General features: G+C 39.6%; 1 protein-coding gene across 1 annotated transcript; it reads right to left on the bottom strand.

The window, feature by feature from the left end:
• Positions 1 to 11,273: 11,273 nt before the first annotated feature.
• On the bottom strand, positions 11,274 to 13,328 carry LOC149666694 (uncharacterized). Its single transcript, XM_089841610.1, has one exon. It carries the CDS (start codon positions 13,326 to 13,328, stop codon positions 11,274 to 11,276), a length of 2,055 nt encoding a protein of 684 aa, XP_089697736.1.
• Between the last annotated feature and the right edge of the window lie 13,117 nt (positions 13,329 to 26,445).

The raw sequence follows: 26,445 nt of genomic DNA, 5'->3' as shown, positions 1-26,445 counted from the left end.
TTATTTATCAAATTCAACAATTGAAGATGATTTCTCAAATGAAGTAAGTAAAGCTTAAGTTTATAAGTGATATGTTCCTTCCATAAGTATGAGTGCACTTCCTATACAAGTTCGTAACGCTACTGAGAGACTTACAGTACTAGAGATAACTAGTTCGAGGGAGAACGACGGAAGCGAGTCAATTGACTAGGGCTACACTCGGTGGTGGTGGTTAATTTTGCAGGACTTCCGCATCTATGTCCTATTTAGTCTGCATTACTAAGCCTCCTTTGACAGCAGCGCCCCTTCACCAGGCGTATGTCGCTTTACCCTGAATCTATGACCTACCTAGGCCACTTCGTGAGAAGCTCCAGTCTGTACCCAGTGCCCAAACTTATGGAATGAACGTATGTCGGAGAGAACTTATGAAATTTCAAAGAACTTAAGATCTAGAGGTGGAAGCGCGCGTTTGAAAAGATCAGTCACGAACTGTAGAGCGCGACAATTAAAAAGGGGTTTAGTAAATTAGTGATCATCTGTCACTCGATGTAGCGCCATTTGGCCTCGCGCTATTGTGTATATTTCATTCAGTATTAATTAAAGGAAAAGGGCAGCTTGAATAACTGATTATACTTTAAAAGAACTGTTTTTTTTTCTAAATATAAGTGGAATTAAATATTTTTTAAAAAAATAAATGACAATCTTACTACAATATGATAATTAGTGGATTTTATTAGTCTTAAAAACGATCAAGGACTACTGCCTCGCCATCCGTGGCGTCTGCTTTAATGGCGTCTGCTAAATCGAACCACTTCTTCTTTCCCCCCCCTCTATGTCTCTCTCCCTCAGCCTGTGAGAATTCAACCAATCCCGTAGGGGTAGGAGGTTTGATTTAGCAGACGCCACTAAACCAATGGCGGATGACGAGGCAGTAGTCCTTGATCGTTTTTAAGACTAATTAAATCCACTAATTATCATATTGTAGTAAGATTGTCATTTATTTTTTAATAAGGGCGAATCAGTTATGTCACCATAACATTTCCTTTACTTTCTAAAAACTAGATGTTGCTAGCGAAGAGAGATTCTTTACTGGCGACGAGAGTATTAAGAAAAGGACGCGGGGGCGATAAACTATTGCGTGGCTGTATGAGGTTAAATTTTCATATTTTATTTTTATTATTTCAGGATGTAAGCGTAAGTATAAGAGAACATTACGAGAGGCGACTCCACGAAAACTATGTGAGTTAAATTTTCTTTACATTAGCTCGTATGTGCTAGGAGTTGAACGGGAAAGAAAAAATACTTCAGTCTGAAGTCCTTTCTAAGTGGATTCTAATTGATTTCAGCTTGAAAAGGAAACGCTCACGAAAGCCTATTTTAGTTTGGAACTTGCGCTTAAAGATCAAATGAAATTACTCGCGAGGTACTCTTCGCAGCAAGTGCAAAGCAGCGCTGAGGTGAGTTTCCCAACTATATCCATTGGTGTGAGTGAGATAAGTGTAGACTACCGAATGACTTTACTGTCCCTTTATTGGCTTGAACTACTGAATGGAAAAAATTCTTCTTTCGCTCTCGAGATCACGTATGTTCTATATTTTCCGAGTTGTCTGCTCGTCTCGTGGTGCGTGTTATAACGTTTTCCAATGGGATCGACCGAGAGCGCTCGGAGATCGCTTCGTCATCGCTTTACCTCGGAGGAACTGATCTAGTTGCTCCCAATGAAAGACGAAAGTATTTTCAGAGCGGTTTTGTGACGTCATCAGACTTTCTCGTGTCGGAGCGGTTGCGATCAATCCGGGAGCGACTGGATAGATGGAAGACGCGCCTCGGTCTCGGAGCCGCTCGTGTTTTTCCATTGAAAATTATCTATACCCTCAACTCTCTACTATCGATTTCTATTCTAAGGGGACGTCAGCACGGAGTTCACTATCCAGTTCAACTATATACTTTGTTTTTCTTAATTCTAGATGGCACGTTTAATCCATGAACTACAAGATAGTATTGGAAAGCGCGCCTCGCTTGTGGACCAAAGTTCCATGTTACGCGAAGAAGTGAGGGCGCAAGCCGGAGAAATACAAATTAAAGATTAAACGAACTTACCAGAGAAATTAATAAATTAAAAAATTCAACCGCTACTGGATATGATAATATCAGTGCGATGGTACTTAAATCGATTGCAAATTATATAGTTAAACCCCTAAAACACATAATAAATAAATCTATCTCTACTGGAATATATCCTGATGCCCTCAAAATAGCCATATCTCACCTGTACCAAAATCTGGTAGTCGCTCAAAGTTAACTAATTACAGGCCTATATCAGTACTCAGCCAAATATCAAAACTTTTTGAAGCTTGCCTTAAAAAACGTTTAGAGAATTACTTATAGCGATTTCCACTGACTGCACTAGAGCACTCTAAGTGCACTCTCGGCGCGTTTTCGTCCGCCACTGGGAACACGAGTGCAACACTCGCCCAGAATCGCGTTTTCCACTGACCCCAAAAACTGCCCGAGAATTGCTCTTTCGTGCTCTGAAAAATTCGACGGAGCGACGGTGCTCGAGTATGACGTAATAAAATTAAAATGGCGGACCATGGGGTATCTCATAGAAGACAGGCTCTCGCTTATGCTTATTTATTTCTGGAATCATCTTAAAGTTCTGAAGATGAAGAATACGAGGTTTTATCATTACTTTAAAGATATTACGCCTCTTCCTAAAACCAATAATTATATCAGAGACGTTGTCGATCATTATTCAAAATAGATTTTTTGAAAATTAATTGAAATGTTAATTCTATTAATTGGTTTCGGCCCATTTGCGTCAAGATATACACACTTTATTGCAATTTCGTCTCCGGCGCCAATTTTGATTATTCAGAGCGCGCTCTGACCTCTCGATCGTGTTCCACTGACGAAACTATTCTCTCCAAAACTCGCTGAGGGCAGTTACGTCATCCTGACACTGAGAGCACTCTTTGGAGCAGTCAGTGGAAATCGCTATTAATAATGAATAAAATTGTATCAGGAAATCAGTATGGATTCCAAAACAATCTCAGCACCAATGATGCTATTTACCATTTCACAAAAACCATTACTAATGCACTTGATAATCGTAAAAAAGCCCTGGCAGTATTCCTCGATCTAGCAAAAGCGTTTGATACCATTTCCCATGAAATACTCTTGGTAAAACTTAGGCGTTATGGTGTGAGGGGTATTGCCCTTGAGTTATTTAAAAGCTACTTAAGTAATAGGAAACAGATGGTGCGCGTGGGTAATTCATATAGTGAAGCTCTATCAGTAAAATGTGGAGTACCACTAGGCACCATTTTGGGCCCCATCCTGTTCTTAGTCTATATAAATGATTTTTGTGAAGCTAAAATATCCAGCTCGTTAATATCATTTGCTGACGATACCGTCCTAATCTACATAGATGAGACATGGGAAAAGGTATACTCGGCAGCTTCGATAGGTCTTAAAAAGGCATTTAACGTATTGCAAAAAACTTGCTAAGTTTAAATATCCCGAAAACTAAATATATAACCTTTTCTATGAGATCGCCTACTGACATACCAGAATTTGAATTGAAAATACATAAAATGAATTGCTTATCATCAAACTGTTCGTGTATCAAACTTGAACAAGTAAATTTTATTAAATACTTGGGCTTATATATAGACTGTCATCTGAAATGGGATACTCATGTACAGCATGTTACTAAAATATTAAAATTCGTATCATTTAATTTAATAACCTTGAGTAAATTCTTAAACTTAAAACTATTAAGAATTGTATATTTCGCCTTGGTCCAATCGCAACTTCAATATGGTCTAATAGCATGGGGCAATACGCATTATGCGATTTTACGCCCATTAGTTGTTCTCGTTAATATTATATTGCGTATTTGTTTACATAAACAATATGATTATCCGACTAAACTCTTGTATGAAGAATTCAATGTTTTCTCGGTATCTAAATTATATGTGTATAATATCCCACTGGATGGATTTAACAAGCGATTTAAATCCGCTGCGATTAGTCATGGAAGGAAAACTAAGTTAGTTTTAAAAGGTAGCCTGGCTCTACCCAGGGTGTTTACCTCTCTGGGACAAAAACATGCTTCGTATACAGCAATAAGTTGTTTTAATAAGTTGCCTCAGAACATAAAGTGTCTAAAAAATTATAATCAATTAAAAATGGCTGTTAAATTTTACATAAGAAATAATTATATAGAACTAACTTATTAACATTGAACTGAATTTGTAATTAACATATAACCAAATTTGTAATTAATATATAACTAAATTTGTAATTAATATGTAACTAAATTTGTAATTAATATGTAACTAAATTTGTAATTAATATGTAACTAAATTTGTAATTAATATGTAAGTAAATTTGTAATTAATATGTAACTAAATTTGTAATTTATATGTAACTGAACTGGAAATTAATACACAACCGAATTGGTAACTAATATATAACTGAACTGGAAAAAATGAAAAGCCGCGAGATTAGCCTGCGCGCGAGAACAATATTAAAAAGATTAACATGTCGCCCGCACACAAGTCTTACTTAGGCGGACGGTGAAATTCCAATTAATTAATCATGTCAAAAATATGTAACAATTGTGGAAAATAAAATATATCAATATCAATATCAATATTGAAGAGCTTGAAACTCAGTAAGTTTGTATGGACATAATTGTAGATTATAGAAAGATTTTAAGTCAGTCTCAGAGTTCGAACAGAACCTGGATAAGTCAGGGATATGAAAAAATGGGGGAAAAGTCAGGGATTTAAAGCTGTTTTTTAAAAAAAAGTCGGGGATTTCGTTAGGTATGTCATACTACGATTGCTTCGAGTAATGCTAAATAAATATGGGCAGTGAGCCCAAAAATAGAGGAGAGTCGGAGAGGCCAAATTCTCCGTCAGCCCCCCTTTCAAAAACGTTACCAGTGCCAGTGGCTCTCTAGGAGCGTGGCGCACATGCGCAATCGGCGCAACCGAGAGAGAAAAAAGTCAGAGAAGTTTGTTTACATTATTACGGCCGAGTCTTGAGTTTTACGGTGTCGGTGTCTCGGTGATACTCCGATACTCGAGCCGCTTCGCGAATCGTGCGTGCCGCGTGCGTGCCTACAGTGCTTCGGCGACGGTAATTATCAAATTTCTTTCTTGTTATTAATCTACTGACCCTTACCAGTGTTTTATTTTTTAACCTCTCAATATTCAAAGAAAAATAATAAATATGGTTATAATAAAGTAAATAATCCATCTTTACATAGGTCAAATCTAGTTTTGTGTTTAGGGAATGCCGGAATGAAATGAATTTAATATTGGGGCTTCAGTTTTTCGTATTATTGTTACAGTTTTTGTAACAACATTTCTTATAGGAAACCATTATTAGGCTTACAAATTATTAAAAATTGTAAATTAACCGCTAACAAAGCTACAGTAACCACGCTGAATGCTGATCTCTAGTGTGTAATGTTAGCCTCTCTCTAACCGCATTTTCGGTTTTATCCTTTTTGAATTTCCCTCTCAAAGAATCACGTGACGTCTTACTCCTCGGCGGTGCGCCGAGGTAGATGCGCGTAAGAGCCATGGTGCCCGGCCGTTATAAAGTACCTTCCCCCTTCTATCTCTGACTCTCCTTTGGATAATGTGCTCCCTGATATGGGCCGTCAGGGATAAGCTGCGTGAAAAAAGGGGGATTTTCTATATAAAGATATTGTCCGAACCCTAAGTCTGCCCAAAGACTATTAAATACGGGTGGCGCGTGGTTCTTATAGGGCAGCGTCTCTCTAGCGCCGCGCCGTGCCGCGCCGCGACCAATATTTAAACTTTTTCGTCGATTAAAACCATGGCCATAACAAAAGACTTAGGAGTCGAATTCAGTTACGGGACTCTCTGCTAAGGGAGCTGCTGACAGCCGATGCCTTTAGAAGAACATGTGTTTTTAGCTTATAATTTTTCCAGTCCTGTGTTTAATAGTCTTGGTACTTCACGGGAATTCAAATGATATTAGCTTCTAGTTTCATCTAAGCGTTAAACGTTAATTCAAGTATTTCTTTAATTAAATAAAGATTGGAGGAATTAAAGGCCCAATGCAAGAAATTGGATTCCGATAATAAAGAACGCATTTTAGGCTACGAAACTAAATATGCTGGGTAAGTGCGCTTAGTTTGAATTTGAATTTATACGGCACCGTAGTCCTCCCAGCATCGTGAGCGGTTAGGTAGGGTCGTACCGGGCAAAATTGTAAAGGACGCTCCTGGCTCTATCTTAAAAATAGAAGATAGTTCTCGTACAAATAAAATGGGGCTACGCGGCAGCACTTAGCAATCGCCTACTGAACCGAAGGGTAGGGGCGTGTGCGAGCGAGGTACACTGGGAGAGATACGGTGCCGCAGGTCGCCCATCATCATTTCCAATACATCTCAACTCCCTTATCCCTGAAAATAGTACTGATAAAATAATAGGCTATTTAGGCCCAAAATTTGGCCTTGAATAGCTCACCAAATCATGTACACTATATAAGCCCAAAATTTTGGGCCTAAATAGAAGCAGCTTTTTTATAGTTAGAAAGTAATTAGCTTTTAAATACCTGAAAAGTGAAATAATTAATGGTTTAAAACATAAGTTTGTAGGATTAAGTATGACACTTCCTATACTTCGTAATGCTAGAGACTAAAGCATGGTTTTCACTTGACCGAAAAAAAACTGCTTTGCAGCTGGACGTCAAATGTCAGATAAGTTTTTTACGTTGCCGCCCAGCGGCAGCGGCAGCATTATAGCGTTTTCACTTAGCGTACACAGACAAAAACTGAACATTGCAGTAATTGCGGCCCATCTATTGCCTTTCTTTTTTGGTCTTTGTAATATTTGTTTCCCACATCTTAAAAATATGGAAGGTTCTGAACCTCTTCAATAAAACTTTCGGCATTCTAAGCGATAGTAACTGACTCGATTAGGAACTAAATAAATAAAAACGGCAGGTTCTTAAATTCGCTAAGTCCTGTTTTTCTTGGGATGCTTGGAGAAGATGGTGGTAGGATTTTACCTTTTAGTTTGTCACGCATTATGATACCTGAAAGAAATAATAATGGCGCCAGTATTGAATTAATTTTTCTTTTTAATTGAAACTTAAGTGCATGCTTAAGAAAAAAACAACGTTCCATTACCGTTTTCCGTTGAAATAAATTATTTTACTGGTAATCAATTTCAAAAATTTACTTATCTCGGCTTTTCGACCACAATTCCATTCCCCGAAAACATTTTATCATTACATTAATTACTTTTGGGAGAGTACGTGCATGGTTTTGCATTTTGAAAGGTTCCTAAAGACGTTACATCCCCATTCGTGACCGGCACGCTTCGCAGTGGAACATTTTAATTATTCTAAAACCAATGGCGCCAAATTCAATAGGGACAGTAAGATTTTTACTCGCGGTTTTGCAAAATGATGTAATATCAAGTGTACTTTAGTCAACCGTCGTATTGTTCTTTCTCATAGTTCAGGGCATGATCAGTGTTACTGCCCAATTTCTCTCTCTAGTTTCTAACAATGGTTAGAGACTATTTGATATGGCACGGACAACATTTGTAAATTCTAAGTAGCACAAAAGGAAAAAAAAACAATTTTTTTATATTTTGGTTTGAATTAAATAAACTCATGATAGTAGTTATAACGAACAGAAAGTCAAGGGAATGGCACCGGTAATGAGCAGCAAAAAGAGAGGAAAGTTTGCTTCAAGTTAGCAGAGGGACATGGTAGTGAAAATGGTAATCTAGAATTTTGCTCGTTCAAACCTTAATATTTCATGAAAAATTCAAGTGAGGAGGCAGCACTACCATGAAAGATTGATTTTGGCAGATAACAGCGAAAAAATTAAGTTCTACACACACTGGGACTATGGGAGAGTTTCAAGGCCGAGGTCGCACATGATGAAATTTCAACTCCAGTTTACATCAATTCTCCCTAGTCGTACTAGTAGCAGGTTAAGCTATAGTTTGCTCAGGTCCTGTTAGTCTCGAAAGGGTTATATAGTCCTTGTAACTTTTAAAAGGTTGTTGTCATGGCTAAACAGACCGCTATTACAGTTTTTTATTGTTTTATAGGCTATTTTGACACGTTATCTCCCAAAAGTAATTAATGTAATGATAAAAAGTTTTCGGGGAATGGAATTGTGGTCGAAAAGCCGAGATAAGTAAATTTTTGAAATTGATTACCAGTAAAATTATTTATTTCAACGGAAAACGGTAATGGAACGTTGTTTTTTCTTAAGCATGCATTTAAGTTTCAATTAAAAAGAAAAATTAATATCTGATCCTTCAGACAAGTGATAACCTCAGTCTTATCGATACTTTTTAGGTCTTGATTCTAATCAAGACATTTTTGATTAATATCTGTTCCTTCAGTCTTCATTTTAATTTAGAATGTTAAGAAACTGTTTTACATTTTCAAAATCTGCACTAAGCAGAAACATATATAAAGGGGACCATAAATTTAGCTCAATCAGACATTTATTTATAATGATACTTAAAAAAAAAAAAATCAATAAAAGATTGTATTCTTATTGTAATTAACATGATAAAATTTTTTACCCCAGAAATAGGACCAAATTGACAATTTTCCAAATTTTTTAAAGATGCTGATTTATGTCCGTTTAACATTTAACTCAAAATTGTCATAAAGCCAATATGAAATTCGGATATCCTTAAAACTTCACAATAACGATCCGAGATTGTCAATTTCAAACTTTTATGCAGCAAAAACTAACGTCTGTTTGATATTAAGCTTAAAACCTTAAACAAAATATAGTCAGGGCTACCCTAAAAGTTCACAAAGATGATCCAAGATTGTTAATACGCCTAAAAAGTGCCATCTTCAAAATATGTAGTCGGGGAAAAGAGAGCGTGATCGAGTGGGCTATGCTAGTGGTTGGAAGTCGCGGGGGTTGTGACAGAGATAAGCGAGTTGAGATGGATAGAAAATGGTGATGGGCGACCTGCGGCACCGTATCTCTCCCAATGTACCTCGCGCACGCCCCTACTCTTCGGTAGGCGATTGCTAAGTGCTGCTGCGTAGCGCCATTTTATTTGTACGAGAACTATCTTCTATTTTTAAGATAGAGCCAGGAGCGTCCTTTACAATTTTGTCCAGTATTTCTTAACAATACAGTTATATTCGTTGTTTTCGAAAACTACCTTGTTCTGTGATCATTTAGTCAGTAATGTGATCTACTAACGGATCGTGTTTTTAAAGTACACTTAATTATTGCACTATTCTTCAGGCTGTATCAGTATACAATTCTAATACCAGGATAGAAAATATTTCAAGAAAGCTTATTTTACTTCGGAAGTAGATAATTGTAAACAGTAATTTTTAGAAAAGGCATATTATTATTTGGGGAGTGAATGAAGATAAACAACAATATTTTGGAAAAGGCGTAACATTGTTACACCATTTCCAAAATATTACTAACCTAAGTCTAACCAATCAAAACGAAACCTAAGAAACCCAACCTAACCTAACCTGACCTAATGCTATTTAATTGAAATAATCAGCTTTAACCTAACCAAACCAAACCCAACCTAACCTTACCAAACCAAACCGAACCGAACCCTATCCAACCTAACCTGACCTGACCAAACCTAACCTAACACTATTGGGGGCTCAAATAATCAACTTGAAGCTAACCATATCTGACCTAGTTCTATTTAAGTTCATATAACATAGCGTACACCATAACAAACAACAGTCGTTTTTCGCATTCCTGTTTTTCTGCCCTCTAGAGAGCTGCTGTAATGGTACGCCGCGTTTACGAGAACCGCTGTATCGGTAACTGTTGTAACGGGTAAACTGCCATTTCGGGAAACCGCTATTTAGGGAACTGCTGATATGAGGACGGCTATTATGGAATCCGCTCATATGGGAACCGCTCATATGAGGGCTTCCCATTTTATGGTGGGTAAAAGCCAATAAAACCCGCCGGTTTTTTATTCGAACCCTGTAAATTACCCATTTGTCGACAACTGAGTAAAGATTATTTTCGTTTGTAGCATTTGTTCCGAATAATATTTGCAACTTTGAAATCAGAAATGGATGCGTAGTAGCAAAGTCATTGAAACGATCCCTGTATAATATTATTGGAACCAAGCAAAAATCCGCCTCCTTAAGATGGGAAACAATATATTATTAGTTTTCGATATTTATTTCATATTCAATATACACTACAACTGACATTTCTTTGAAGCATACCGAAGAGTCCATCCCACGAATCACCTACTTTCGCACCCCAACGTTGTTCCTGGCTCGGGACTAGCGTAACGCTGCAAAACATTGGATAATCTGGGTAATGGTGCATCATAGGAACTGACCACTAGAGATGGGCCGATAACACTTATTCTGAGAGAGCGGTAGCTCTCTTAGATATGACTTCATACTGCTCTTAATGTATAAGGAGGATTTTTTGTTTGGATTTAGATTTTTTTGTATTGCATTAACAGTTTTGAAAAAATTCCACAGAACTACAATTCTGGCCCACAATATGTGGTTAAAATTTCAAAGAGATCCATTAATTAGTTAATTTTATAAAAAATAAAATTGCCAAGGGTGGTTTTCATTTCCATAAAACTTTTCACACCTTTTTATGAAAAACAGGAATTTTTCCTATAGAAATAACATGGGAAAGGACATCGCACTTTTTCTATGGAAAATGGCTTTCTACGGATTTTTTTAAAATTTATGTATGTTGTTAAGCTTTGTCAGCTGATCAAAAGTTTCCGTGGGCGTTTTTCCCTAGCTACCATAGTTTGATCGGTAATTGAAGTTGAAGTTGGACAATTACTTAGTGTAGTCTTTTACAGGCTATAACATTATTTTCGCTACCCTTTATTTTGCTATGATGAACAACATTCTCTGTGTGAGTATAGGTATGTAGATAGAACGTTTGCCTGGTGATATTTTTACCTCGGTTCGAATCCAGATCATCGCACGATTTTTTTTTCACGATACTATCTGCAATGACAGTGACAACTCAAGTAGATAGCATAACAGTATTTATTTATTAAACTATGATTAATTCATTACTAGAGGACTAAGACAAGAGAGAGGCTGAAAGTTGAACAAGATAAAATATACATAATGCGAGTAGGCCAAAAAGCTATACCACTTAAAGTTCTTTGTTTGTAACATGCAGTTTAACCCGGTTAGATCTATTAGGCTATTGGCGAATACAGCAGTAATGGTGAACTTGCACATGCTTACACTTTTGCCTGAATGGAATTGTCGCGCTAAACCGCTATCGCTCCGTGTTCATCCCTATTGGCAGCGTCAAGCACGGCTCTTAATAGATTGTCCGTGGGATATTTCACAGTTTCTTGGTGGCGGGCATATCCAAAATACCATAGAACACTTGCAACGTGGGCGCAGACTCCCAGTGTGCGAGCACCTGCCTTGCAAGTGCAATACGTTTGGAGGATTGGTTCTGGTTGCGGACCTTCTATTAGTTGCGGCTGTTGTTGTTCAGTGTAGGATATATAAAATGTATGCTTCACAGCTTGTGTGAAACGTGAATATATTTTTCCTCGTATCAATCCAGCTTCAAACTCTTGTGTTTCTAAATGAAACTCGTTGGCGATATCTCGCTGAGTACGATCCTGAATATATGAAGGAGCTAGTTTTACCTGGTATGTGCCAAATGTTTTATCTCGAATGTATTCCAACGGTAAAACCGGAAATCCCTCTAACTGATTTTCATCCATTGGATTCCAACGACCGTTCCCCTGTCGCAAGTGGAGTCTTTCGTTTATCACCCGTTCTTGTAACGTATTTGGTCGCTGTGCTAGTTCAAGCATTCTACGCGCTAGGTCATCATCGGCACCTTGCATGAGTATTGGTGGATGAAATCTGTTAATTATAGCGCAAGCAATCCTTAAGAAATCACCAAGACGTTCGCAGTGCTGCATTGGAATCATGTCCCGAAACATTTTGAAAATGCTCTTTAGGTGTCCGTTCCGACTCTCCACAATCCAACGGGTTTTGGTGATTTTTCTCGATTGATTTGCCTCTAATGTCGTGAACTGCCGTTGACCCCTTGGCAACAAAGCTGGCATTTCATGGTTTAATCCCAACCCATCCAGGAAATGGAGAGCATCTCTATACCCTCTGTCAACAACAAAAATGTCGTTTTCCCGGAGCCATTCACGAATAGCACCCCTATCCCTTTCTATATCAGGGTTCATGTCGTGCATTAGGATCGCTGCATCGTTGTGTCTGGCGTCTGAAAAATATGGACCACGTACATCCAAGATGTAGCCATCGGGGGCTACAACGAGTCCGGCCTTGAGCAACGTGTATTTTTTATGCATAGAGTATGATTGCCTTGCTACTCGGAAATGGGAACTCTTCGGAGCTTTAAGGTAGGTACAATCAGGGTACAGAATTGCCACCCGTTCTTCGGGGTTTGGATTGTACAAGCGGTTAGCAAAATCGGTGACATGTGCTTGAATAAATTGTTCACGGTTTCTAGCTTCCATAGAATCGACACCAAGGTTCTGTGGCACAAATGTTTCCATCAAGCTCGTCCGAATTATTGACACAGCTAAACTTACTGCCTGACGAGACGAATAAGTCATTTCGGCTTTTAGAAAATCATCAGAAAGCCCTTGCCGAAGTTTCATGAAAAACATCATCATGTCTTTTTTGGTTGGCAAACGTCTGTTACCGTACATTTCAACCGGTCCGCAAGATCTGAATACTACCCCGAACTGATCTTTGGTTAATGATGTTAATGCCTTAAAATCATTTTCTGAGAAGTTATCTTCGTCGTTGTATTTGTCCCTCTGAGAACGCATTGTCGCTTCTCTGAGTGCTTCAAACCAATCAGAAACATCCCTGCCCAACAGTTTAACGCCACGTTTCACATAATTATGATTTTCCACAAACTGTAGCTGCAGGCAACCTAGATTCGTTAAATGCTGAGCACAGCATCTAAAACCAGTAGGAATATATATGTCGGTCTTTACGTAAAAATCGCACCTCATCAGCAGAGAGGATCTGGTGCCACAGATTTCATGGCATACAAAACATAGGCGTGTAGACCTTTGAACTAACACTTTAAGTATTATTGCCGAAGGGTCATTTTCATCAGCCATAATTGTGACTATTCTCCTATCACAGTTAATACAAAGGCGGTCATCGTCATTGGGATCTCGCACATTGTGCAAACGTGCATCACGATGATCTCTGGCCAGCTCGAATCGACGCTGAACAATATTTTCGTCGGCGTTTATACCATTAACTCGGCGGTTAGCGTTTCTGAGATTGCATACAAAGCAATTAACCATTTTGTCTGTTGCCAAGTAGAAACTTCAACAAAAGTTATGAATAAAGGTACTTCGTTACTGCAATATAACATAAAAAACTAACTTTATGGCCATTTTTTGACCTATTCCATACCTATAAACTAACGCGTAAATAAAAAATAATGTTCTTTAGCATACAATAACATCAATTGTTTGCTCTGTCATTTTAAATATATAAAGAATTCCGATTTATGCCTTGAATACCTTATTTTGAGATCTAAGACTTGTTACCTTATTTTATTATTAATATTTAGTTATTAGACGGGCTGAATGGTCTTTCGGGTTCTTTTTGTTGCCATCTTTTTAAATGGCGGCCAAAAACTTAAAACCCTTCTTTATGGAATAATGTCAGGTAACGATAAATTTTTACGTTGGAGGCCGCCGGAATAATGGCACTGAGGAAAGAAACATTTGTACAAGTGGCAAAAAATGGGGAATTTCCCGGAAGAAAATTTCCTTTAACCTGTAGACGGGCTAAATGGTCTTTCGGGTTCGATTTGTTGCCGTCTTTTTAAATGGCGGCCAAAAACTTAAAACCCTTCTTTATGGAATAATGTCCGCATGAAAAGTAGCAAGAAATGTCCCGACGGGCTGACGGGCAACGCCGAGTGCCTTCGCTCCTTACAAAAATGTAGAAAGAATTAAGAAATATGGGGGAAAACCTCAAAAAAATTGGGGAAACAATAAGTTTCCAAGGATGCCAGGTGTCCCAGGGAACGATAAATTTTTACGTTGGAGGCCACCGGAACAATGGCACTGAGGAAAGAAACATTAGTACAAGTGGCAAAAAAATGGGGAATTTCCCGGAAAAAAATTTCCTTTAACCTGTAGACGGGCTAAATGGTCTTTCGGGTTCGATTTGTTGCCATCTTTTTAAATAGCTGCCAAAAACTTAAAACCCTTCTTTATCGAATAATGTCCGCATGAAAATAAGCAAGAAATGTCCCGACGGGCTGACGGGCAACGCCGAGTGCCTTCGCTCCTTACAAAAATGGAGAAAGAATTAAGAAATATGGGGGAAATCCTCAAAAAAATTGAGGAAACAATAAGTTTCCAAGGATGCCAGGTGTCCCAGGTAACGATAAATTTTTACGTTGGAGGCCGCCGGAACAATGGCACTGAGGAAAGAAACATTTCTACAAGTGGGAAAAAAATGGGGAATTTCCCGGAAAAAATATTTCCTTTAACCTGTAGACGGGCTGAATGGTCTTTCGGGTTCGATTTGTTGCCATCTTTTTAAATGGCGGCCAAAAACTTAAAACCCTTCTTTATGGATTAATGTCAGGTAACGATAAATTTTTACGTTGGAGGCCGCCGGAACAATGGCACTGAGGAAAGAAACATTTGTACAAGTGGCCAAAAAATGGGGAATTTCCCGGAAAAAAATTTCCTTTAACCTGTAGACGGGCTAAATGGTCTTTCGGGTTCGATTTGTTGCCATCTATTTAAATGGCGGCCAAAAACTTAAAACCCTTCTTTATGGAATAATGTCAGGTAACGATAAATTTTTACGTTGGAGGCCGCCGGAATAATGGCACTGAGGAAAGAAACATTTGTACAAGTGGCAAAAAAATGGGGAATTTCCCGGAAAAAAATTTCCTTTAACCTGTAGACGGGCTAAATGGTCTTTCGGGTTCGATTTGTTGCCATCTTTTTAAATGGCGGCCAAAAACTTAAAACCCTTCTTTATCGAATAATGTCTGCATGAAAATAAGCAAGAAATGTCCCGACGGGCAACGCCGAGTGCCTTCGCTCCTTACAAAGATGGAGAAAGAATTAAGAAATATGGGGGAAATCCTCAAAAAAATTGAGGAAACAATAAGTTTCCAAGGATGCCAGGTGTCCCAGGTAACGATAAATTTTTACGTTGGAGGCCGCCGGAACAATGGCACTGAGGAAAGAAACATTTGTACAAGTGGGAAAAAAATGGGGAATTTCCCGGAAAAAAAATTTCCTTTAACCTGTAGACGGGCTGAATGGTCTTTCGGGTTCGATTTGTTGCCATCTATTTAAATGGCGGCCAAAAACTTAAAACCCTTCTTTATGGAATAATGTCAGGTAACGATAAATTTTTACGTTGGAGGCCGCCGGAATAATGGCACTGAGGAAAGAAACATTTGTACAAGTGGCAAAAAAATGGGGAATTTCCCGGAAAAAAAAATTCCTTTAACCTGTAGACGGGCTAAATGGTCTTTCGGGTTCGATTTGTTGCCATCTTTTTAAATGGCGGCCAAAAACTTAAAACCCTTCTTTATCGAATAATGTCTGCATGAAAATAAGCAAGAAATGTCCCGACGGGCTGACGGGCAACGCCGAGTGCCTTCGCTCCTTACAAAAATGGAGAAAGAATTAAGAAATATGGGGGAAATCCTCAAAAAAATTGAGGAAACAATAAGTTTCCAAGGATGCCAGGTGTCCCAGGTAACGATAAATTTTTACGTTGGAGGCCGCCGGAACAATGGCACTGAGGAAAGAAACATTTGTACAAGTGGGAAAAAAATGGGGAATTTCCCGGAAAAAAAATTTCCTTTAACCTGTAGACGGGCTGAATGGTCTTTCGGGTTCGATTTGTTGCCATCTTTTTAAATGGCGGCCAAAAACTTAAAACCCTTCTTTATGGATTAATGTCAGGTAACGATAAATTTTTACGTTGGAGGCCGCCGGAACAATGGCACTGAGGAAAGAAACATTTGTACAAGTGGCAAAAAATGGGGAATTTCCCGGAAAAAAATTTCCTTTAACCTGTAGACGGGCTAAATGGTCTTTCGGGTTCGATTTGCTGCCATCTTTTTAAATGGCGGCCAAAAACTTAAAACCCTTCTTTATCGAATAATGTCCGCATGAAAATAAGCAAGAAATGTCCCGACGGGCTGACGGGCAACGCCGAGTGCCTTCGCTCCTTACAAAAATGGAGAAAGAATTAAGAAATATGGGGGAAATCCTCAAAAAAATTGAGGAAACAATAAGTTTCCAAGGATGCCAGGTGTCCCAGGTAACGATAACTTTTTACGTTGGAGGCCGCCGGAATAATGGCACTGAGGAAAGAAAAATTTGTACAAGTGGCAAAAAATGGGGAATTTCTCGGAAGAAAATTTCCTTTAACCTGTAGACGGGCTGAATGGTCTTTCGGGTTCGATTTGTTGCCATCTATTTAAATGGCGGCCAAAAACTTAAAACCCTTCTTTATGGAATAATGTCAGGTAACGATAAATTTTTACGTTGGAGGCCGCCGGAATAATGGCACTGAGCAAAGAAACATTTGTACAAGTGGCAAAAAAATGGGGAATTTCCCGGAAAAAAAATTTCCTTTAACCTGTAGACGGGCTAAATGGTCTTTCGGGTTCGATTTGTTGCCATCGGCCAAAAACTTAAAACCCTTCTTTATCGAATAATGTCTGCATGAAAATAAGCAAGAAATGTCCCGACGGGCTGACGGGCAACGCCGAGTGCCTTCGCTCCTTACAAAAATGGAGAAAGAATTAAGAAATATGGGGGAAATCCTCAAAAAAATTGAGGAAACAATAAGTTTCCAAGGATGCCAGGTGTCCCAGGTAACGATAAATTTTTACGTTGGAGGCCGCCGGAACAATGGCACTGAGGAAAGAAACATTTGTACAAGTGGGAAAAAAATGGGGAATTTCCCGGAAAAAAATTTCCTTTAACCTGTAGACGGGCTGAATGGTCTTTCGGGTTCGATTTGTTGCCATCTTTTTAAATGGCGGCCAAAAACTTAAAACCCTTCTTTATGGATTAATGTCAGGTAACGAGAAATTTTTACGTTGGAGGCCGCCGGAACAATGGCACTGAGGAAAGAAACATTTGTACAAGTGGCAAAAAAATGGGGAATTTCCCGGAAAAAAATTTCCTTTAACCTGTAGACGGGCTAAATGGTCTTTCGGGTTCGATTTGTTGCCATCTTTTTAAATGGCGGCCAAAAACTTAAAACCCTTCTTTATCGAATAATGTCCGCATGAAAATAAGCAAGAAATGTCCCGACGGGCTGACGGGCAACGCCGAGTGCTTTCGCTCCTTACAAAAATGGAGAAAGAATTAAGAAATATGGGGGAAATCCTCAAAAAAATTGAGGAAACAATAAGTTTCCAAGGATGCCAGGTGTCCCAGGTAACGATAAATTTTTACGTTGGAGGCCGCCGGAACAATGGCACTGAGGAAAGAAACATTTGTACAAGTGGGAAAAAAATGGGGAATTTCCCGGAAAAAAAATTTCCTTTAACCTGTAGACGGGCTGAATGGTCTTTCGGGTTCGATTTGTTGCCATCTTTTTAAATGGCGGCCAAAAACTTAAAACCCTTCTTTATGGATTAATGTCAGGTAACGATAAATTTTTACGTTGGAGGCGCCGGAACAATGGCACTGAGGAAAGAAACATTTGTACAAGTGGCAAAAAAAATGGGGAATTTCCCGGAAAAAAATTTCCTTTAACCTGTAGACGGGCTAAATGGTCTTTCGGGTTCGATTTGTTGCCATCTTTTTAAATGGCGGCCAAAAACTTAAAACCCTTCTTTATCGAATAATGTCCGCATGAAAATAAGCAAGAAATGTCCCGACGGGCTGACGGGCAACGCCGAGTGCCTTCGCTCCTTACAAAAATGGAGAAAGAATTAAGAAATATGGGGGAAATCCTCAAAAAAATTGAGGAAACAATAAGTTTCCAAGGATGCCAGGTGTCCCAGGTAACGATAACTTTTTACGTTGGAGGCCGCCGGAATAATGGCACTGAGGAAAGAAACATTTGTACAAGTGGCAAAAAATGGGGAATTTCCCGGAAGAAAATTTCCTTTAACCTGTAGACGGGCTGAATGGTCTTTCGGGTTCGATTTGTTGCCATCTTTTTAAATGGCGGCCAAAAACTTAAAACCCTTCTTTATGGAATAATGTCCGCATGAAAAGTAGCAAGAAATGTCCCGACAGGCTGACGGGCAACGCCGAGTGCCTTCGCTCCTTACAAAAATGGAGAAAGAATTAAGAAATATGGGGGAAAACCTCAAAAAAATTGAGGAAACAATAAGTTTCCAAGGATGCCATGTGTCCCAGGTAACGATAAATTTTTACGTTGGAGGCCGCCGGAACCATGGCACTGAGGAAAGAAACATTTGTACAAGTGGCAAAAAAATGGGGAATTTCCCGGAAAAAAAATTTCCTTTAACCTGTAGACGGGCTGAATGGTCTTTCGGGTTCGATTTGTTGCCATCTTTTTAAATGGCGGCCAAAAACTTAAAACCCTTCTTTATGGAATAATGTCCGCATGAAAAGTAGCAAGAAATGTCCCGACGGGCTGACGGGCAACGCCGAGTGCCTTCGCTCCTTACAAAAATGGAGAAAGAATCAAGAAATATGGGGGAAAACCTCAAAAAAATTGAGGAAACAATAAGTTTCCAAGGATGCCAGGTGTCCCAGGTAACGATAAATTTTTACGTTGGAGGCCGCCGGAACAATGGCACTGAGGAAAGAAACATTTGTACAAGTGGGAAAAAATGGGGAATTTCCCGGAAAAAAAATTTCCTTTAACCTGTAGACGGGCTGAATGGTCTTTCGGGTTCGATTTGTTGCCATCTTTTTAAATGGCGGCCAAAAACTTAAAACCCTTCTTTATGGAATAATGTCCGCATGAAAAGTAGCAAGAAATGTCCCGACGGGCTGACGGGCAACGCCGAGTGCCTTCGCTCCTTACAAAAATGGAGAAAGAATTAAGAAATATGGGGGAAAACCTCAAAAAAATTGAGGAAACAATAAGTTTCCAAGGATGCCAGGTGTCCCAGGTAACGATAAATTTTTACGTTGGAGGCCGCCGGAACAATGGCACTGAGGAAAGAAACATTTGTACAAGTGGCAAAAAAATGGGGAATTTCCCGGAAAAAAAATTTCCTTTAACCTGTAGACGGGCTAAATGGTCTTTCGGGTTCGATTTGTTGCCATCTATTTAAATGGCGGCCAAAAACTTAAAACCCTTCTTTATGGAATAATGTCAGGTAACGATAAATTTTTACGTTGGAGGCCGCCGGAATAATGGCACTGAGGAAAGAAACATTTGTACAAGTGGCAAAAAATGGGGAATTTCCCGGAAGAAAATTTCCTTTAACCTGTAGACGGGCTAAATGGTCTTTCGGGTTCGATTTGTTGCCGTCTTTTTAAATGGCGGCCAAAAACTTAAAACCCTTCTTTATGGAATAATGTCCGCATGAAAATAAGCAAGAAATGTCCCGACGGGCTGACGGGCAACGCCGAGTGCCTTCGCTCCTTACAAAAATGGAGAAAGAATTAAGAAATATGGGGGAAATCCTCAAAAAAATTGAGGAAACAATAAGTTTCCAAGGATGCCATGTGTCCCAGGTAACGATAAATTTTTACGTTGGAGGCCGCCGGAACCATGGCACTGAGGAAAGAAACATTTGTACAAGTGGCAAAAAAATGGGGAATTTCCCGGAAAAAAAATTTCCTTTAACCTGTAGACGGGCTGAATGGTCTTTCGGGTTCGATTTGTTGCCATCTTTTTAAATGGCGGCCAAAAACTTAAAACCCTTCTTTATGGAATAATGTCCGCATGAAAAGTAGCAAGAAATGTCCCGACGGGCTGACGGGCAACGCCGAGTGCCTTCGCTCCTTACAAAAATGGAGAAAGAATCAAGAAATATGGGGGAAAACCTCAAAAAAATTGAGGAAACAATAAGTTTCCAAGGATGCCAGGTGTCCCAGGTAACGATAAATTTTTACGTTGGAGGCCGCCGGAACAATGGCACTGAGGAAAGAAACATTTGTACAAGTGGGAAAAAATGGGGAATTTCCCGGAAAAAAAATTTCCTTTAACCTGTAGACGGGCTGAATGGTCTTTCGGGTTCGATTTGTTGCCATCTTTTTAAATGGCGGCCAAAAACTTAAAACCCTTCTTTATGGAATAATGTCCGCATGAAAAGTAGCAAGAAATGTCCCGACGGGCTGACGGGCAACGCCGAGTGCCTTCGCTCCTTACAAAAATGGAGAAAGAATTAAGAAATATGGGGGAAAACCTCAAAAAAATTGAGGAAACAATAAGTTTCCAAGGATGCCAGGTGTCCCAGGTAACGATAAATTTTTACGTTGGAGGCCGCCGGAACAATGGCACTGAGGAAAGAAACATTTGTACAAGTGGCAAAAAAATGGGGAATTTCCCGGAAAAAAATTTCCTTTAACCTGTAGACGGGCTAAATGGTCTTTCGGGTTCGATTTGTTGCCATCTATTTAAATGGCGGCCAAAAACTTAAAACCCTTCTTTATGGAATAATGTCAGGTAACGATAAATTTTTACGTTGGAGGCCGCCGGAATAATGGCACTGAGGAAAGAAACATTTGTACAAGTGGCAAAAAATGGGGAATTTCCCGGAAGAAAATTTCCTTTAACCTGTAGACGGGCTAAATGGTCTTTCGGGTTCGATTTGTTGCCGTCTTTTTAAATGGCGGCCAAAAACTTAAAACCCTTCTTTATGGAATAATGTCCGCATGAAAAGTAGCAAGAAATGTCCCGACGGGCTGTCGGGCAACGCCGAGTGCCTTCGCTCCTTACAAAAATGGAGAAAGAATTAAGAAATATGGGGGAAAACCTCAAAAAAATTGAGGAAACAATAAGTTTCCAAGAATGCCAGGTGTCCCAGGTAACGATAAATTTTTACGTTGGAGGCCGCCGGAACAATGGCACTGAGGAAAGAAACATTTGTACAAGTGGCAAAAAAATGGGGAATTTCCCGGAAAAAAGATTTCCTTTAACCTGTAGACGGGCTGAATGGTCTTTCGGGTTCGATTTGTTGCCGTCTTTTTAAATGGCGGCCAAAAACTTAAAACCCTTCTTTATGGAATAATGTCCGCATGAAAAGTAGCAAGAAATGTCCCGACGGGCTGACGGGCAACGCCGAGTGCCTTCACTCCTTACAAAAATGGAGAAAGAATTAAGAAATATGGGGGAAAACCTCAAAAAAATTGAGGAAACAATAAGTTTCCAAGGATGCCAGGTGTCCCAGGTAACGATAAATTTTTACAATGGAGGCCGCCGGAACAATGGCACCGAGGAAAGAAACATTTGTACAAGTGGGAAAAAAATGGGGAATTTCCCGGAAAAAAAATTTCCTTTAACCTGTTGACGGGCTGAATGGTCTTTCGGGTTCGATTTGTTGCCATCTTTTTAAATGGCGGCCAAAAACTTAAAACCCTTCTTTATGGATTAATGTCAGGTAACGATAAATTTTTACGTTGGAGGCCGCCGGAACAATGGCACTGAGGAAAGAAACATTTGTACAAGTGGCAAAAAAATGGGGAATTTCCCGGAAAAAAAATTTCCTTTAACCTGTAGACGGGCTAAATGGTCTTTCGGGTTCGATTTGTTGCCATCTATTTAAATGGCGGCCAAAAACTTAAAACCCTTCTTTATGGAATAATGTCAGGTAACGATAAATTTTTACGTTGGAGGCCGCCGGAATAATGACACTGAGGAAAGAAACATTTGTACAAGTGGCAAAAAAATGGGGAATTTCCCGGAAAAAAAATTTCCTTTAACCTGTAGACGGGCTAAATGGTCTTTCGGGTTCGATTTGTTGCCATCTTTTTAAATGGCGGCCAAAAACTTAAAACCCTTCTTTATGGAATAATGTCTGCATGAAAATAAGCAAGAAATGTCCCGACGGGCTGACGGGCAACGCCGAGTGCCTTCGCTCCTTACAAAACTGGAGAAAGAATTAAGAAATATGGGGGAAATCCTCAAAAAAATTGAGGAAACAATAAGTTTCCAAGGATGCCAGGTGTCCCAGGTAACGATAAATTTTTACGTTGGAGGCCGCCGGAACAATGGCACTGAGGAAAGAAACATTTGTACAAGTGGGAAAAAAATTTGGAATTTCCCGGAAAAAAAATTTCCTTTAACCTGTAGACGGGCTGAATGGTCTTTCGGGTTCGATTTGTTGCCATCTTTTTAAATGGCGGCCAAAAACTTAAAACCCTTCTTTATGGAATAATGTCAGGTAACGATAAATTTTTACGTTGGAGGCCGCCGGAACAATGGCACTGAGGAAAGAAACATTTGTACAAGTGGCAAAAAAATGGGGAATTTCCCGGAAAAAAAATTTCCTTTAACCTGTAGACGGGCTAAATGGTCTTTCGGGTTCGATTTGTTGCCATCTTTTTAAATGGCGGCCAAAAACTTAAAACCCTTCTTTATCGAATAATGTCCGCATGAAAATAAGCAAGAAATGTCCCGACGGGCTGACGGGCAACGCCGAGTGCCTTCGCTCCTTACAAAAATGGAGAAAGAATTAAGAAATATGGGGGAAATCCTCAAAAAAATTGAGGAAACAATAAGTTTCCAAGGATGCCAGGTGTCCCAGGTAACGATAACTTTTTACGTTGGAGGCCGCCGGAATAATGGCACTGAGGAAAGAAACATTTGTACAAGTGGCAAAAAATGGGGAATTTCCCGGAAAAAAATTTCCTTTAACCTGTAGAGGGGGTGAATGGTCTTTCGGGTTCGATTTGTTGCCATCTTTTTAAATGGCGGCCAAAAACTTAAAACCCTTCTTTATGGAATAATGTCCGCATGAAAAGTAGCAAGAAATGTCCCGACGGGCTGACGGGCAACGCCGAGTGCCTTCGCTCCTTACAAAAATGGAGAAAGAATTAAGAAATATGGGGGAAAACCTCAAAAAAATTGAGGAAACAATAAGTTTCCAAGGATGCCATGTGTCCCAGGTAACGATAAATTTTTACGTTGGAGGCCGCCGGAACCATGGCACTGAGGAAAGAAACATTTGTACAAGTGGCAAAAAAATGGGGAATTTCCCGGAAAAAAATTTCCTTTAACCTGTAGACGGGCTGAATGGTCTTTCGGGTTCGATTTGTTGCCATCTTTTTAAATGGCGGCCAAAAACTTAAAACCCTTCTTTATGGAATAATGTCCGCATGAAAAGTAGCAAGAAATGTCCCGACGGGCTGACGGGCAACGCCGAGTGCCTTCGCTCCTTACAAAAATGGAGAAAGAATCAAGAAATATGGGGGAAAACCTCAAAAAAATTGAGGAAACAATAAGTTTCCAAGGATGCCAGGTGTCCCAGGTAACGATAAATTTTTACGTTGGAGGCCGCCGGAACAATGGCACTGAGGAAAGAAACATTTGTACAAGTGGGAAAAAATGGGGAATTTCCCGGAAAAAAAATTTCCTTTAACCTGTAGACGGGCTGAATGGTCTTTCGGGTTCGATTTGTTGCCATCTTTTTAAATGGCGGCCAAAAACTTAAAACCCTTCTTTATGGAATAATGTCCGCATGAAAAGTAGCAAGAAATGTCCCGACGGGCTGACGGGCAACGCCGAGTGCCTTCGCTCCTTACAAAAATGGAGAAAGAATTAAGAAATATGGGGGAAAACCTCAAAAAAATTGAGGAAACAATAAGTTTCCAAGGATGCCAGGTGTCCCAGGTAACGATAAATTTTTACGTTGGAGGCCGCCGGAACAATGGCACTGAGGAAAGAAACATTTGTACAAGTGGCAAAAAAATGGGGAATTTCCCGGAAAAAAAATTTCCTTTAACCTGTAGACGGGCTAAATGGTCTTTCGGGTTCGATTTGTTGCCATCTATTTAAATGGCGGCCAAAAACTTAAAACCCTTCTTTATGGAATAATGTCAGGTAACGATAAATTTTTACGTTGGAGGCCGCCGGAATAATGGCACTGAGGAAAGAAACATTTGTACAAGTGGCAAAAAATGGGGAATTTCCCGGAAGAAAATTTCCTTTAACCTGTAGACGGGCTAAATGGTCTTTCGGGTTCGATTTGTTGCCGTCTTTTTAAATGGCGGCCAAAAACTTAAAACCCTTCTTTATGGAATAATGTCCGCATGAAAAGTAGCAAGAAATGTCCCGACGGGCTGTCGGGCAACGCCGAGTGCCTTCGCTCCTTACAAAAATGGAGAAAGAATTAAGAAATATGGGGGAAAACCTCAAAAAAATTGAGGAAACAATAAGTTTCCAAGAATGCCAGGTGTCCCAGGTAACGATAAATTTTTACGTTGGAGGCCGCCGGAACAATGGCACTGAGGAAAGAAACATTTGTACAAGTGGCAAAAAAATGGGGAATTTCCCGGAAAAAAGATTTCCTTTAACCTGTAGACGGGCTGAATGGTCTTTCGGGTTCGATTTGTTGCCGTCTTTTTAAATGGCGGCCAAAAACTTAAAACCCTTCTTTATGGAATAATGTCCGCATGAAAAGTAGCAAGAAATGTCCCGACGGGCTGACGGGCAACGCCGAGTGCCTTCGCTCCTTACAAAAATGGAGAAAGAATTAAGAAATATGGGGGAAAACCTCAAAAAAATTGAGGAAACAATAAGTTTCCAAGGATGCCAGGTGTCCCAGGTAACGATAAATTTTTACGTTGGAGACCGCCGGAACAATGGCACCGAGGAAAGAAACATTTGTACAAGTGGGAAAAAAATGGGGAATTTCCCGGAAAAAAAATTTCCTTTAACCTGTTGACGGGCTGAATGGTCTTTCGGGTTCGATTTGTTGCCATCTTTTTAAATGGCGGCCAAAAACTTAAAACCCTTCTTTATGGATTAATGTCAGGTAACGATAAATTTTTACGTTGGAGGCCGCCGGAACAATGGCACTGAGGAAAGAAACATTTGTACAAGTGGCAAAAAAATGGGGAATTTCCCGGAAAAAAAATTTCCTTTAACCTGTAGACGGGCTAAATGGTCTTTCGGGTTCGATTTGTTGCCATCTATTTAAATGGCGGCCAAAAACTTAAAACCCTTCTTTATGGAATAATGTCAGGTAACGATAAATTTTTACGTTGGAGGCCGCCGGAATAATGGCACTGAGGAAAGAAACATTTGTACAAGTGGCAAAAAAATGGGGAATTTCCCGGAAAAAAAATTTCCTTTAACCTGTAGACGGGCTAAATGGTCTTTCGGGTTCGATTTGTTGCCATCTTTTTAAATGGCGGCCAAAAACTTAAAACCCTTCTTTATCGAATAATGTCTGCATGAAAATAAGCAAGAAATGTCCCGACGGGCTGACGGGCAACGCCGAGTGCCTTCGCTCCTTACAAAACTGGAGAAAGAATTAAGAAATATGGGGGAAATCCTCAAAAAAATTGAGGAAACAATAAGTTTCCAAGGATGCCAGGTGTCCCAGGTAACGATAAATTTTTACGTTGGAGGCCGCCGGAACAATGGCACTGAGGAAAGAAACATTTGTACAAGTGGGAAAAAAATGGGGAATTTCCCGGAAAAAAAATTTCCTTTAACCTGTAGACGGGCTGAATGGTCTTTCGGGTTCGATTTGTTGCCATCTTTTTAAATGGCGGCCAAAAACTTAAAACCCTTCTTTATGGAATAATGTCAGGTAACGATAAATTTTTACGTTGGAGGCCGCCGGAACAATGGCACTGAGGAAAGAAACATTTGTACAAGTGGCAAAAAAATGGGGAATTTCCCGGAAAAAAAATTTCCTTTAACCTGTAGACGGGCTAAATGGTCTTTCGGGTTCGATTTGTTGCCATCTTTTTAAATGGCGGCCAAAAACTTAAAACCCTTCTTTATCGAATAATGTCCGCATGAAAATAAGCAAGAAATGTCCCGACGGGCTGACGGGCAACGCCGAGTGCCTTCGCTCCTTACAAAAATGGAGAAAGAATTAAGAAATATGGGGGAAATCCTCAAAAAAATTGAGGAAACAATAAGTTTCCAAGGATGCCAGGTGTCCCAGGTAACGATAACTTTTTACGTTGGAGGCCGCCGGAATAATGGCACTGAGGAAAGAAACATTTGTACAAGTGGCAAAAAATGGGGAATTTCCCGGAAAAAAATTTCCTTTAACCTGTAGAGGGGGTGAATGGTCTTTCGGGTTCGATTTGTTGCCATCTTTTTAAATGGCGGCCAAAAACTTAAAACCCTTCTTTATGGAATAATGTCCGCATGAAAAGTAGCAAGAAATGTCCCGACGGGCTGACGGGCAACGCCGAGTGCCTTCGCTCCTTACAAAAATGGAGAAAGAATTAAGAAATATGGGGGAAAACCTCAAAAAAATTGAGGAAACAATAAGTTTCCAAGGATGCCATGTGTCCC

The sequence above is a fragment of the Phalangium opilio genome, unplaced genomic scaffold (genome assembly GCF_054372755.1).
Source record: "Phalangium opilio isolate 3A_F unplaced genomic scaffold, DU_Popi_V2 ptg000060l_1, whole genome shotgun sequence".
Lineage (NCBI taxonomy): Eukaryota > Metazoa > Arthropoda > Arachnida > Opiliones > Phalangiidae > Phalangium > Phalangium opilio.
This window is presented reverse-complemented; position numbering and strand designations above follow the sequence as displayed.

What these genes read in the sequence shown, in the direction of transcription:
- LOC149666694 (XM_089841610.1), bottom strand. Translation starts at nt 13,328, where the DNA reads ATGGTTAATTGCTTTGTATGCAATCTCAGAAACGCTAACCGCCGAGTT.